The sequence below is a fragment of the Lagenorhynchus albirostris genome, chromosome 2, assembly GCF_949774975.1.
Source record: "Lagenorhynchus albirostris chromosome 2, mLagAlb1.1, whole genome shotgun sequence".
In the NCBI taxonomy this organism is placed as follows: Eukaryota; Metazoa; Chordata; class Mammalia; order Artiodactyla; family Delphinidae; genus Lagenorhynchus; species Lagenorhynchus albirostris.
Window position 1 is genome coordinate 95732234 of NC_083096.1, and position 15674 is coordinate 95747907.

General features: G+C 30.2%; 1 protein-coding gene across 3 annotated transcripts in view; it reads left to right on the forward strand.

The window, feature by feature from the left end:
- COL11A1 (collagen type XI alpha 1 chain) overlaps positions 1-15674 on the forward strand; it is a 190839-nt gene that overhangs the window by 54623 nt on the left and 120542 nt on the right. The window contains exons 5-10 of one of the 3 annotated variants that reach the window (XM_060142441.1): positions 4461-4589; positions 10208-10324; positions 10932-11021; positions 12976-13230; positions 13984-14046; positions 15415-15456. In XM_060142441.1, the coding sequence (XP_059998424.1) occupies positions 4461-4589; positions 10208-10324; positions 10932-11021; positions 12976-13230; positions 13984-14046; positions 15415-15456 (696 nt within the window). Of the gene's footprint in view, positions 1-4460; positions 4590-10207; positions 10325-10588; positions 10742-10931; positions 11022-12975; positions 13231-13983; positions 14047-15414; positions 15457-15674 lie in introns of all 3 variants that reach the window. The other 2 variants (XM_060142440.1, XM_060142442.1) reach the window with 2 other exon arrangements.

Genomic DNA, 15674 nt, shown 5'->3' on the forward strand with positions numbered 1-15674 from the left:
TGATGCATTTTTTAACAACAGAATGACGAATATTCAAATTTCTCTGTTACTAGTTATTACTCATTTATAATAATTCAATTGTGGCTACTCAGTGTTCTAAACTCATAAGTTAGTGTTTGAGAAATGTTATCAATAAATTTTAAGAACTTATATTCATTTGCTGTGAGAATGTTTAAAATCAGTAGGCATAAGCTAAATATTAGAGTCTATTCTAGCTATTTACAAAAAAGAATAAAAGAAAATCTCAGAAACAATCTAATTTGTTTGATTGTACTGCCTCATAACATATAAAAATAAATAATTTTGATGCTGGACACACTAATAATAGTATGACCATTATAAGCCATATAATTTTGTGGGTGGGTATTTGCTGATTCTGCTTTATTTCATGTTTTACTGGGAAATAAAGTAGGTGTTTCCTTATTTGGGTGCTATCTGAACATATTAACATGTTACATGCACTTTCAAAGCACTTTTTGAATGAATGATTGAATGAAATGACTAAATAACTGAAGAAATACAGTTAAATCTGATTGTAGAGAAATTTCTGAATTCAACAAAATTTATCTCAAGGATTACTAAACATTGTAATATATCATGTCAATGAAATTTTTATTGGCAGATGTATGTTTTTGACATTTTAATTTTAGTCATATTTCTGTTACTAATGAGACATTCTAGATGCAGATCTTTAGCAAGTAGTTGGCGGTGTTCATTTAACTGTTAGGATATTGAGCAAACAAGGATCAGACAAAGACACTAAAAATAAAAAGTTTGGAAATGAGATGTCTATAAAGGTCACTGAGGAACTTCAATATACTCTTGGAGATCTAGGAGGCCTGTGTGCATGTCCAGGAAAGACCTGAAGAGACCCTAATATCTCAAATATTACTGACCTTGAGGATCTGCATAGCAAGAAATGAGATCTAAGGCAGAGTTGTAAACTGTTGGAATATTATAGGCATGCTCACACACAAATACATACTCAAAGTCTCTTGGCAAATAGTGAGAGATTTTTAAGGAATTCTCTGCCCAATCATTTGCTCATCACTAATCTAACTGAGCAGACACCTCAGTGGACACAGGAAACAAAGAAAATTGACTTATATAATTACTTCAACAGGTCACCAGACAAGCAGCAAAAACAACCACAAACAAAATAACAACAAGCATTGAGGGGAGGGGGCAATGGAATCCAGTCTCCACAGGTGACATTTAAGATGTACAGCTGTCAACAAAAAATTATGAGACAGGCAAAGAATCAGGAAATTATGTCCCATACAAAGGAAAAACAAATCTATAGGAACTGTCCTTGAAGACATGCAGACATTGGACTTACCAGACAAAGACTTTAAATCAGCAATTATGAGTATGTTAAAAAAAAAAAAAAAAAACTAAAGGAAGCCACAGCTTAACAACTACATGAAAGTAAGAGAATGAAGCCTTATCAAATAGAGATAAATAAATGTAGAGTGTCTTAAAAAAGAACAAAATAGATTGGGAGTTGAAAATCAATTGAGATTACTCAGTATGAAGAAAAGAAAGAATAAACTTGCAAAAAGTTTACAGAGCATCAAAGACCTGTGGGACACCATCAAGCATAGCAACATAGACATAATAATGAGTCCCAAAAAGAGTGGAGAGGAAGGAGGTACAAAGCATATTCCAAAAAATAATTACCAAAACCTTCCCAATTTTGATGAAACACATTAATCTACATATCTGAGAATCTCAAGAAACTGCAAGATAAATTTGTAGAAATCCACACGCAAAGTATTATAATCAGTCAAAAGACAAAGAAAGAATCTTCAAAGCATCAATAATAAAATAACTCATAATATAAAAGAGATTCTTATTAAGACTAACAGCTAATTTTTTGTCAGATTTCATAGAGGCCAGAAAACAGTGGTTGACATATTCCAAGTTCTGGAAGAAAAAGATTGTCAACCAAAAATGCTATATCCTGCAAAACTATCTTTCAAAAAACAAAGAAGAAATTGACATTCCCAGATTTATGAAAAACAAATAACATATCAAAAGTAGAGCTGCCTTACCAGAAATAAAAAGGAATCCTTTAGATTGAAATGAAAGGACATTGGACAGTAACTCAAATTCACACAGAGAAATAAAAAAACACTGGTAAAATTACCAACATAAGTATATATAAAAACAGTACAAATTTTTGTTGTTGTTGTTTATAGCACTTTCCTTCTCTTATCTGTTTTAAAATACAATTGCATAAAGCAAAATTTATAGAACTATGTTGATGGCTAATATTGTATAAAGATGTAATTTGTATAACTATAATATTACAAAGCAGGGGAAAAGGGAATAGAGTTATACAGAAACAAATTTTTGTATAGTGCTGATATTAAGTTGATATTAATCTGAAAAATGTTATAAATTAAGATAATTATAATCCCCAAGGTAATCACTAAAACAAGAACTCTCTAAAATATAGTAAAAGAAACAAAATCATTAAAATTGTTCACTAGTAAATATCTATTTAGCACAAAAGAAGATAGCACAAAATAAGAGAGTAAGAGAGTAACAAAAAAGAAATGACATATTAAAAACAAATAGCAAAATATCTACTAAGTTGAGACAACTCAAATAGCTAGTAACAGCTGACTAGATAGACAAAATGTATTCAATAGTAGGTTCATGCAGAAAGTTGTTATTTCAAAAAAGGAATGCAGTACTGATACATGTTAAAACATGGGTAAACTTTGAAAACATGACAAATGAAAGAAGCTAGTCACAAAAGGCCTCATGATGTATGATTCCATTTATATGAAATGTTCAGTGGTTACCAGGGGCTAGCAAAGGAAGAGATGAGGTGTGACTGCCGTTGGTTATGTTGTTTCTTTTAGGGGTGACGACAATTTCCTGAAATTAGATATTGGTGATAGATGGAAAACTCTGTGAATGAACTAAGAAACACTGAATTGTCCACTTTAAAGGAATAAATTCTATATGTAAATTATATCTCAGTAAAGTGATATGAATGAAAATATAGATTTATGATCCATTAGCATAAATGCTAATTTTAAGAGTAAGAATATACAGTGCTTTTTAGACAGAAGAAAGAGCAATGCAAATAGAAATAACTATCACACCAAAGATAGGAACCACAGTATTCAATAAAGGATTGCCAGCTAGAACTAAATAATTTAATTCTTTTCTTGGCACTTTTCACAAGAGTCTGCTATATCTTTTCAAGTTATAAATTTTATTCTCCATTTTATTACAGTTTTAAATCTTAACCACTATATTGCACTCTCCAAGGGCAAGGATTACATCAAATTTATGTTTCCATCTTCAGTGATACTATGTTCAATGTCTTGTGTATAGTACTTTCTCAATCCACATTTGTTGATGAATAAATGAATAAATGAATATTGTGGTATAAAAGTGCTATGAATTCTTTCCTGCTCTCTAACTCAATGTTAGAGACTTCTAAAATTTTCATCAGGCTCTAAATGGCTTATGTTAATCAGATGTAGAGAAAGCTGAAGTAACTTTGAAATTATTCAAAATGATATCAGGAGTTCTGTGAATCAGACTCATGAGCTCAGACTTACAGGGACTTGAATCACCAAGTCAAATGGATATTAACCCAGACATTCTTCTAGGACTGAATATAATTCTGAATTAATATGGTCATGACCCATAGATTTATATCAAACTAGTTTCATGTCAAATTAGACCCATGTGGAAATATTCAGATGGGTTTGAGAGAAAAATATTTGATCTTCCTCTTGTTTACACAGTTTCCAGAACCTCCTGGAACTAAAACTCTTTAGATAACCCTATTAATTATTTCTAATGTTTATTTTTTATTAAAATTATTCAGATTTCTAAATAAGTGATTTTGATATATGCTTAGATGCTCCATTTTTAACAAAAATATGCCAAAAGCAAATATGCTTTTTAATTTGGATTTTTCTGGTCTCTGCATTTCTCATTCATATTTGTAAGTAGAAATTTCTTTTGATATTCAGTTCTCTAACAGAACTCAATAGTTGGATCTATATTTTCATTTAAAAATTCTTGTATAAACTTGCTTAAAAAATAATTCAATCGAACTCTTCCATTATTTAATATTGGAAATACATTACAGTTTTATAGTTTTAAAATCTTATTTACTTTTTTATTAGCTTATTATTCACATTTCATTTGTCTATTCCACACAGAGTAAACTGTGAATGCAGTTAAACCAAGTTTTAGCAAACATGAATATACTATAGATTCTCTGAACCACAATATAGCAGAAGATCTGATTTGTTAAACAGGTGTGAATTTCTCTCTCAATCCTATAGGACTGTTTTTAACATTGAAATGTAAGCGATTTCTTCTCATATTTAAAGATGAACTACACTGTGTCTTGGATAAATCTTGTTCTGGATATATGTGTATTCAAATATGCTGACTACATAACCATGTTTGTTTCTTGGCAGGGGGACATCCAGCAGTTGTTGATCATAGGTGACCCCAAAGCAGCGTATGACTACTGTGAGCATTACAGTCCAGACTGTGATTCCTCAGCACCCAAGGCTTCTCAGGCTCAGGAACCCCAGATCGATGAGGTGAGGACCGTAAGGTCAAGGGCAGATTTTCTCATTCCAATGGTAAGGACATAGGTTTGCAGTTTGGAGGCTCACCTCCATTTATTCACTTTTAATTAAACTTTACCTTGTATTTGTAGTGTTTTAACATTTCTAAGAATATGTGATTTAAAGAAGATTTTTGGTGTTTGTTTCCATCTTAAGTATTTTGTTACATAATTTCTTAAAAATACAGATACTTCACATATACTGTGTAGAGGAGCATATTTTATTTGGGGGGAGATGAGAAAAAAGATAATTTCTCAAAGATATATTTTGTCCTTAGCATTTCAGTAATTAAAACAGCCTCAAGACAAGGGTAACTATTTTCTGGCGTACTTGCCATATCCACAGGCCTTTGGCAATTCATGCAGATAAGAAAGGGACTTTAGTGCTATCTTAAAGTTGTCAGGCTGAGTTGAATATTTAGAGGGTTTTTTTTTTCCATTTCTGTAAGGCTATGCTATATTGATATGTAAGTTTTCTTTTTCTTGCATAAGATTTGATACAGAGAGCAATGAAATGAAAAGCATTATGAACTGATTGCCGTAACTAAATATTCATATTCTTTGATTAATATTATGTCACTTTATTTGAAACTTGGGTGTGAAACCATTCTTCCATGCTATTTTTGCAAGAAAATTCACCATAATGAAATTTGACTCTATTCTCTCTCAGACCAAAAATAAGTACATTTAAGTTAGCCATAGCAATTTTGTCAGACTTGAATATCCCAAAAAACAAAAAAAATATAGTACAGTGTATGCTTTATGCAGATTTTTAGATAATTCTTTAATGTGAATTTTCTGGAAATTAGAAAGCAAATACTGGAAGAAATTGAGTCTTTAGTTAGCAGCAAATCTATATTTTTATTTTTTTTTCAAGGTGAAGAGTTCTAAATTTTAGAAGGTGAGGGTGGAAGTTTAAAGACATCAAGACTGTGCTTATGTTTGAAAATAACTCAAATAGCTTTCTTCTTGACTATTAAAATACTATTAGATACCATCTTTTGAGTTCTACTATTTAGAATAGGTTAGGATCTTATCTCTTAATTTTAATTTACTGTTATTTCTGCATGATAATTCAATTTGGATTTTACCATTTAAGTGCTTGAAATATATTTTTTGACATTACTTTCCTTTTTGAGGTATGATAGTGAATTCTGTTGCACTGATCTTTTCCATGACTTAATATTAATGTTTTTTTAAAACAGGATAAAGTCTTAAGAAGCTAACAGGAAAGCAAATATGAGAGAAAAAAGAGAAATTACTTGGATATTTGTGTTTGCTTCTTTCAGTTCTCAAGTGCTTCATTCTTTTTATTACCTCATGATTTATTAAAACAGTCTGTGAATTCCCTCATGATTTATTAAAACAGTCTGTGAATTCCAAGAAGATAGGTAAAATGTCCATCAGGTTTTAGTGTTTTTATATCTTAGAGATTATGTGGTGATTCAATATTAAAATTTATAACATTTAGTATGGGTGTTCAAGATGGGTGAGATTTATTTTGCTCTTGTTTTAAGAAAGATAAGTCTTGTTGTTTTTAGTAACAGATATGGCTCTGATTTTTGGAAGAATGAAGGTATGCATTCTTATTATATCACCTTGAGGTGTTTATTCCCATGTTTTAATGCTATTACATCAGGTAAGCAGAGTTGTTTTAAAGCAAAATAATATTTTTAACCATTTTTGTCTTAAATTCATTTAGAAGTAGACTTTCCCTTTTTGACCTTAGTTGTTGATTCATAAATTTAACATTCTGTTGATAAATCAAACTTGTTTTTACTGGAAGCAACTGATAAGGAAAAGAGCATGCTGCTATAATAAAACCTTCATGAAAATCTGGTTGGGTGATGTAATAATAGCATTTCTTACAGTTTCTATGTTGAGTATGTCACAATGAAAAGTTTTTTTGAGGAATCAGCTCTCACTTTTTCCCCCAGTACTAAATTACATTGATACTTCAATAATAAGATAACTATTATATACTAGTATGAAAAACACCTGGTTAACAGAATTAGCAAGCCATCCTTATATTACTTTTGAACCATAGCCATTAATACATCATTATATTACAAATATGCATTTTAATAATTACACTACAGATGTTTTACCTATACAAAATAGGAATACAATGTTACCAGTGAATAAAGAACATAAAGTGCAAAATAGAGCATCAAACATACATGTTGTACTTTATATTGCTTAATTTATAATTAATAAATTTGAAAAATTGCATATTTATTATTCTGATTTGGATTAATAAATATATCAATTTATTTTATAAATTAACTCAAATGTGTTTTATTCAACTTGTGATTTTGTATAGTTCATATCCTCTAAATAACATATTTTAATTCATTGTTAGGATTACATTTTTTATGTGTTTGGCACAGTATCACATCATCATCATAGAGTGAAATGTAAAATGAAAATAGATTTAGACATAGTGATAATATCAAACTGTTATTCTATGCGAAGCTCCACAATACCATTTATATAGCAAAGTAACTAATATTAAAATTATGATGGTTTTGTATTAAACCATCGTGTTAAATTATCCTTATATCTTAATAAGAAATTAGATGTTAAATCTACATATGGTTCTTTCTTAATGTGCTACACAGACTACAATGCCCTTTATACACTAGGCAATTGATGTTCTTCTTTTTAAATATATACATAAAGGATGGAAAAAGAAGCAGCAAGGGAAAAACAATATTTTATAAAGAAATTTCTTACCTTAATATTTTTTGCCCTCAATATTCATCATATATTCTAGTTCTCAAAGACGTTCAGGTATTTACTTATGCCACTATTTTTCTAACAAACTGAATAAGAACAGACTTGACATTTCTAGAAGAAGACCCTTTCTCCTCACATACTATAACTTATGCTAGGCAACTCACAGATCATAGGTGAGATCTTTCCATCACTGCATGTCTTTTTGCATATATACATCTGATTGATTACAAGTAGTTCTCTCTTCTTTACCTGTCTTTGAGACACCCCCAAATTCCATAGTAAGAAGGGAGAATCATCTCCAAAAATAGGTTGTAAAGCTTCGTGTAGACCAGCAAAGTCCTAAGTATATCAATACCCACCAGAAGGGGCATGTTGTTTAGATAAAGAAATAAGGAGAAGAGAAGCAGTGATTCTTTTCACTGACTCCTGAATGCCTCTAAGAAAAAGATGTGCTTTAGTGCCTAAGCAGGTAAGCATGTTACTGCCTTCATTATTCCACAACCACAGCTAGTCTGCTTGATCTCCATGTGGAAAAAGTTTAAATAGAGGAGAGAATTATGGAGGTTGGAAAAGGTTTCCTCCTATAAGGAAAAAAAAAAAAACATGATATAAAGATAGTAAAAGTAATTGGTGCTTTGAATACCAGGCTTCATTTAAGATGCATTTAAATTGTCCATTTTTACAGTCCTTTATGCCTTTATATATTGTCTTATGTTTTTACAATTCATCATAGATGCATAGGATTCTGAAAAGTCTGCTTAATTTTAAAACTCTAAAGCATAAATTAGCCTGGCTAATCTTTTTTCATGTTTTAACTTCAAGCTGCCAGCTAGTAATTATATAAATCCACTATTTCTTATTCCAACATGTGTGACTATAACTATGGAAAAAAACTATTCATTAGACAATATTCAGTTTCCATTAATTATTTTAATATGTATCTAAATTCAGTATTTAATTATTTTATTTATTTAATGATGCTATTGATTAATACATACTTTACCTTTCCTAGAAATAGTCGGCATTATATCTTGCTTGCAGAGTCATGAAGAAACACAAATGTTCAAAAAGTTATATATGCATTCTTCTATTTTAACAAATTCTACTCAAATACTAACTAGAATGAAGATTTGTTGAAGTCTTTGAAATGTATATTCAATGAAAATTAAACTATTGCTGGATAGGTAAAATTATGAATTAATTTCAATTAATTTAATCAAATTGAAGTTTTGACAATCATAAAAACTGAAAGTATGTCTATATATATCAATATGACCTTCAGCTGAACCATCTAGAAAAGTTTCCTCTAGTGAGGGTATTTCATTAAGGGCCAGATATACAATATTGCCAGGGGGTCAGTTTTGAACGTGTCTCATTATATGTCTTTGTGAAATTTGCACTCATTTGCATTGCTATATCTAATAGAGCTTTAAAATTAGAAGGCACAGTGATCACAGTTCTCTAAAAGACATGTGGTGAAGAGTTATTTTTCTGGCACATTAAAAGAGATATTTTGTCAATTTGAAAATACCAAGAGAGGTCCAGTTGGGATATAATGAAAATGTGACCAAATATAATACTTAGGGAATTTCAAATAGGTTGCTTTTAGCATATATATATACACACACACACATAGGTATATATGTATATATACACACATAAATATGTATTATACATAATAAATATATGTATACATATATATAAATGTATATTATACATAATAAATATATATGTGTGTATATACATAAATATATATACCTATACATAAATATATATTATAAATAATATATAAATATATATGAGTTTTAGCTTGTTGAGTTTGCTGCTTAATATCTTTTGTTATATATGATCTTAATGGATTTACAGTTATTTTAATTAAAACCAATAATTAAAATATGTTTCACAATACCTATGTTGGTGTTTAAAAATTAAAATTTTGATAGAGGTGTTTGGCTCTGAAGGTGAGCAAGCATGTTATTTACAATATTAATGATTGTATTGCACATCCCTCTACTGAGAAACATACCTTTTTCTCCTAAATTTTTTTTTAATACAGAATAATCTAGTATTCCATTTTTCAGTTTGAGTTACATTTACATGGTTTAAGGTATCTAAGTGTTATGCTCTTTTTTCAATAGAAAAAAATGCAGTATTTGTAAAACTGAAATGTATTAATTATAAACAGATCTAATTTTGAATCTTTTAATGGTTCACAAGTATTCTGTGCTCATTTTGATCTTAAGTAAGTCTATAGCAAATTAGTTATTTCTGAATAAACTTTAGATTGTATTTTTACATCGGTTCCAGTATTCCAAATAAAATATAGACTCATTTCATGTTCCTCTGTTCCCTTTCATTTCTCTCCCCTTTCCGTCTCATAATAGATATGAAAATTCTTTCTTGCTTGGGAAGACTACTCTCCATACATTTATTTTTAAACATGTAGTTTAATGGGAAAAAAAAGGACCTATTGAAATTGCTGTAAGATAAAGGAGGCTTATGTGCAATTTTTACAAATCAAAATTAACGTGACTATTTAACAACTATGTCCAAGTATGTAATTGCTATGTTTGAATTAATATTCAACAACTAAAAGTTTGAATTAATATTCTAAACTTTTAATTTCCTCACAATCCTAACCACTATTCTGCTCTTAGAAAACCTGCTTTGTCACTGTTATTATACTCTGTATAAGACAGTATTACTTCTTGTAACACGAAGTAATATTTAAATAACAGTATTTACTTGTCTCTTAACTTTTACTAGTAAAAGTTAAGAACATGATTACCACTTTGTTAATAGTATTACCTGCAACTAACAAAATTGCCTGATATTTTTTCCTTTGCGATGTAGTATGCACCTGAGGATATAATGGAATATGACTATGAGTATGGGGAAGCAGAATATAAAGAGGCTGAAAGTGTAACAGAGACTCCCACTGTAACTGAAGAGACAATAGCGCAAACCGAGGTAAAAGCAAAGTAGCGCCTTTGTGTATGGTGTCCTGCTGTTTGTCATCCTGTGGTTCCTTATGTCCACTTTTCCTCAAACTTATCATAAACCTTTCATTCATCTGATTTCTATGACCTGATAACTGTGATTTTTATTTGACAGTAGCTGTCCTGAAGGAATGATGCCCGGTTTGCTTTGCTTATCCTTCCTTTCATCCATGCTCTTTATTTCCCTTTTCATTTTATTTATGTTTTCCATTCCATCTTTCACCACATTTTACAGAAAAAGAAATTCAATTTCAAAATGAAGACGAAGACAGTGGCCACTAACTCAAAGAAAAAGTCCAAAAAGTTTACACCCCCTAAATCTGAAAAATTTGCAACCAAGAAGAAGAAAAGTTATCAAGCCGCAGCAAAAGCCAAGCTAGGGGTAAAGGTAGCAAAGAAAAAGCAATCAAGATCTCTCCTAGATAAGCTGGAAGATCTCTGATGATGAGTCATTGTCCTAACCCAACTAGATAAATACTCATTTGGCTAATACGATACCCCAGTTAAATCATGATTTCCATAGATTTTGGATTACCTCACATTTTTACTAATTGATTTTCTTTTGAATTTACCATTAGGCAAATATTGTTGATGATTTTCAAGAATACAACTATGGAACAGAAAGTTACCAAACAGAAGCTCCTAGGCGTGTATCTGGACCAAATGAGGTAATGCTCATAGACAGCATTAAATTTTTAAAATGTGTAATATTTCTTGGTATATTTCACTCTGGAAGAATCTATAACCTCTGAAAAGTTTGACATTTTTATTCTTTTACTGAGGTAAGAGAAACAATAGAATTGGCTCACTATTACTAAAAACAGTTCATTTAAAATTAATGTCAATTCAGATTTTGCATGACTCTTTGCTTCATGCAAATGCTAAATTGATCAAACTGAATTGGCTGCTATCATTTTCTTGATTCCTCCTGGGATTGAGCAAGCTTCTCAAAATGTTGTGATTAAGGGTATTCACAACATGACCCTTCTGTGAGGAGGAGAATCCTCTAAAGTAACAACTGTATCATCAAATGATACAATTAGAATTTACTCCATCTGACCAATAATCATGCATTTTTATGACACAAATATTTTGAGAAAATATAGTCTTAGTTGGTTTTAGTGGCTATTTACATTTTCAAACTTAATTATGGTTAAAATATTATATCTTAACCTTTTCCAGTCCTTTCTATGAAAATGTTTAAGTACATACAGGTACAAATAGAACAAATAGAACAATCTTCCTGAATTTCATACTATGCCTATATTCTGATTATGAAAAAAATAAGTACACAATTCAGTTTAACTGGTATGAGGAATACCTGAATCATTTTAGTTATTAAAAATTTATATAACATGTGTCCCAGTGAGGCAAATTAACTGAGTGAGACTTTATATGCAAACACATAATTTAGAATAATAATATTTTAGGGTAGGAACCAATTTCAAGTTTCATCTAGTCCAAAATAATCATTTTCCAAAAATTGTTATCTTGATTCAAGGTGTTTATTTATATACCCAAATTCATTCATCTTTTGCTCAGATCTATGAACATAGTAATATTCTGATCCCAGATGATATGCACCCCCTAATGATAGTATATACTCATTGTTTAAGAATACAAAAATATTATGGTTATTGGACATTTTATTTTAGTTAACAATCACTAAATTAATCATTTAGTCACATTTTTCATTCACATGACTTTATGTAACACTACATATTATTCAATATTGTTCTATCATCTAGATTCACTATGTTATAGCAAACAAGTTATTTATGAAATTCAAAAGTAGCAAGATAAATTATTTAATTTATCAAATTTATTTAATTTATCAAAATCATATGGCCCAAAATTACCTAATAAATATCATTCAGATTTATGCTATTAACGAGAATTATTTATGAAAAAAGGAAATTTTACTAGCTTTATTTTTCTATATCTCTGAGATAGTATTTTTGATGTAATTTTTACTTTTAAGTGAATAATCTCATACTCTTTATGAGACTACACAGTGATATATTCTATTGTATTAAATTCTGAGGACTATAATTTACATTTTATTTGCTATAAAGAACTCTTTGGTGATATAATACTTCCCTACATTCTAGATACTCTGCATAAATATTGCAATGATAAATCTCAATATTGGCATTAATATTTTATTTTTCGGATTGAGAGTCAAACTTACATGACTTTTCTGGTAGCAATTATATTTCATTATGAGGTTCTGTGAGATTTGAAAATTAAGCAAAGCTTTAACTATCTATTTTCTATATATACATATATATATATTATTCAAGTCAAACTATAAAGTAAATATCAAATTGCATAACAAGTTTTTTCCAATGGAACAAGCAAATACACATGTTGAATCTATGTGAATATTTGCAGTTTATTGGCAAAAGTTCTTTGAAAGCAATATTTCCTTGTACATACCAATGTACAAAAATATTTCTTTCAATAATGCTGAAAGGCTGTCTTTCCCAACTTTCAGACGTGCTTGAGTAGTATTCAGACCACTTCCTGTCACATTCCATCAAACTGTAATTGCAAATGCTTACCTTGCTTTACTAACAGTAAACTTCATGTTCTCCAATTCCTTGCAACTTAAATTAATAGCCAAATCCAGTTGAAGAAGTATTTACTGAAGAATATCTAACTGGAGAGGATTATGATTCCCAGAGGAGAAATTCTGAGGATATGCTATATGAAAACAAAGAAATAGACGGCAGGGACTCTGATCTTCTGGTAGATGGAGATTTAGGCGAATATGATTTTTATGAATATAAAGAATATGAAGATAAACCAACAAGCCCCACTAATGAAGAATTTGGTCCAGGTGTTCCAGCAGAAACAGATATCACAGAAACAAGTGTAAGTCAGTATTCTGCTCTGTGTCATTGTATGTCTTATTTCTGGAGTATTTTCGTGTTCATCTTGATGTCTCTTCAGGTTTAAAATGTAGGTTATGTTCTTATATAAATTATGAATATTTATCACTACTAGGTTACCTTGATAGGTTCTTCCTCATGGGGATCTTCAGCAGTTGTATCTCAGGCCACACTACTGGAGTCTTCATTTGAAAGAATAATCTTTAATAGAGTTGTATAAAAGTTTTCTTGGCATTGATAAGATTAAATTACAGTCATTGTCATTCTGGGTACTAAGACTGTTTCCTAATTTTTAGACTGTTTTATTTATTTTTCTTTTCTGGTGATGCTCAGGAATGCACCATATTAATTATCATTTTATCATTATAATTATTATTATTTAACCTTTTGAACCCCTTTACCCATTTCTTCCCTCCACCTCTATTTTATTGAATTTAATTTGATGACACTTTTTGCTTAGTACCTTGGGATAATAATGAGGTCGACAGATATCTTTATCTTTTTATAATGTGTCTTTAAGAAACAATTGTTCAATCTCATTCAAGATTTAGCATTAATGTTCATTGTGTTTCCGTTTGTATATTTTCAGTATTTAAAACTTTAATAGGTTTCTATGTTAAAAAACACATTTTAATAGATTGTTTTAAATGCACTTAGATGATTAAATGATCTTTTAAAAATACTTAAATGGCCTTATTTACTTAAAGACAGGCTGCTTGAATTTTTCACTCAACAGATAAATGGCCATGGTGCATATGGAGAAAAAGGACAGAAAGGAGAACCAGCAGTAGTTGAACCGGTAAGTACTGGTATGAATACATTGTAATAGTACCATTGAAAATTCTAATGTCCGAATGTTTATAATGCCACAAGTAATGAGTTAGTAAGGCCAGTTCTGGCAAGTAGAATTTCAATAAACCAAAAAAATGTAGAGATACAGAATTTTGGAATTTGAAACTAGCCGACAATGTTTTAGTCTAATTCTCTCATTTAAAAACTAAGAAACCTAAGACTAAAGGGTTCAAATGTTTGGTGGTTGAGATATGACCAGACTTTACCTCTTCTATTTTCCAGTCCAGTGATTTTCTCCTCTAATTTCTATAACTTAACATTATTAGAAATATATTATTTGACATAGTACTTATTTGTTTCATATTCAAATCACATCATGTAATAATATGAAAACGTTCTTTTTAAAATTTGCTTGCTTTTCTTCCGTTGGAAAAAATCTTCAAATCACTTCAAAAGTGACTTGAAGATTTATATTAATGTTACTACCACTCAAGATATTGGTAAGAAGCAAATTCTTACTGGAAGTCAATTTTACTGTTGTTCTCCCTAATCAGCAATTTGGGAAAAGTATTGCATTAGAACTAAAGGAAGTATGTTTAACTATTTGCCTCAAGCTAATGAAAATCATTTCAGGAACTGCAAGGACGTAAAATTTTTATAAAAGATGGAGGAGATAAAACTATAAAAGATGCATCTCTAAGAACATTGTTGTCTGTTTATTACTCCAAAATCTGAGAAAGCACATCATATGCTCACCAAAGTCTTTAAAAATAATTTTTCAGAATAAATTTGTCCTTGTTATGAAAATTTACAACCAACTTTTTAAATGACAAGACAGTTTTCAGCAGTAGAATCATAAACTTTCTAGAATTGTGTTCTTATCCTGAAATAGTATTCTATTCTCTTGTCTTTTTAAGAACTTATATTTATGTCCAGTTCTTTAACATGGACTTTTCTCCCCTTTCCCTGAGTTAAAGTGCTTAGGTGCTGCTTTCTTCCATCCTTTCATTCACACAGCAAATATTTATCAGGTTCTTGCTTTGTGCCTGGCATTATTCTGGGTGCTAGGGAAAACTTGGTTAAATGTCTTTGCCCTCTTGGGGAGCACTTAGCATATTCTCTTTGTAATATTACTTACCTGAATATTTATTTCCTTGCTAATTAGTTCACAGATTTTCTCAGGGCAGGGATTATGTCTTCTATCATTTTTAATTTCCTCCCTTCCCCATGCAAAAATGCTTGTAATCGTTTTATATGTAGGAACAGATAATTTACCTTTTAAAATGCAATGATGTGGTGCTTTCTAAGAGCCAATTAGATAAGAGGTTAGGGGTCACATTGCCCTAGTAATGACTCTATCTTTTTTTAACTGTAGGGCATGCTTATTGAAGGACCACCAGGGCCAGCAGGACCTGCGGTATGTAAATGTTTTAAGATTATTTTTGTCTTGATTTTTTAAATAATAAGATATAAGATTTCTATTACACTGTTGAATTTATACATTTTAGACTAATTTGAGTATTGAATTATAGAGGCAAATACTTGGTCAGAGGACCCGGTGGCCTTCAATCGCTTTCTGATTTGGCTATCCAAATGATATTCTTTTGAGAGCTATGAAATTAAATTTTGTTTTAA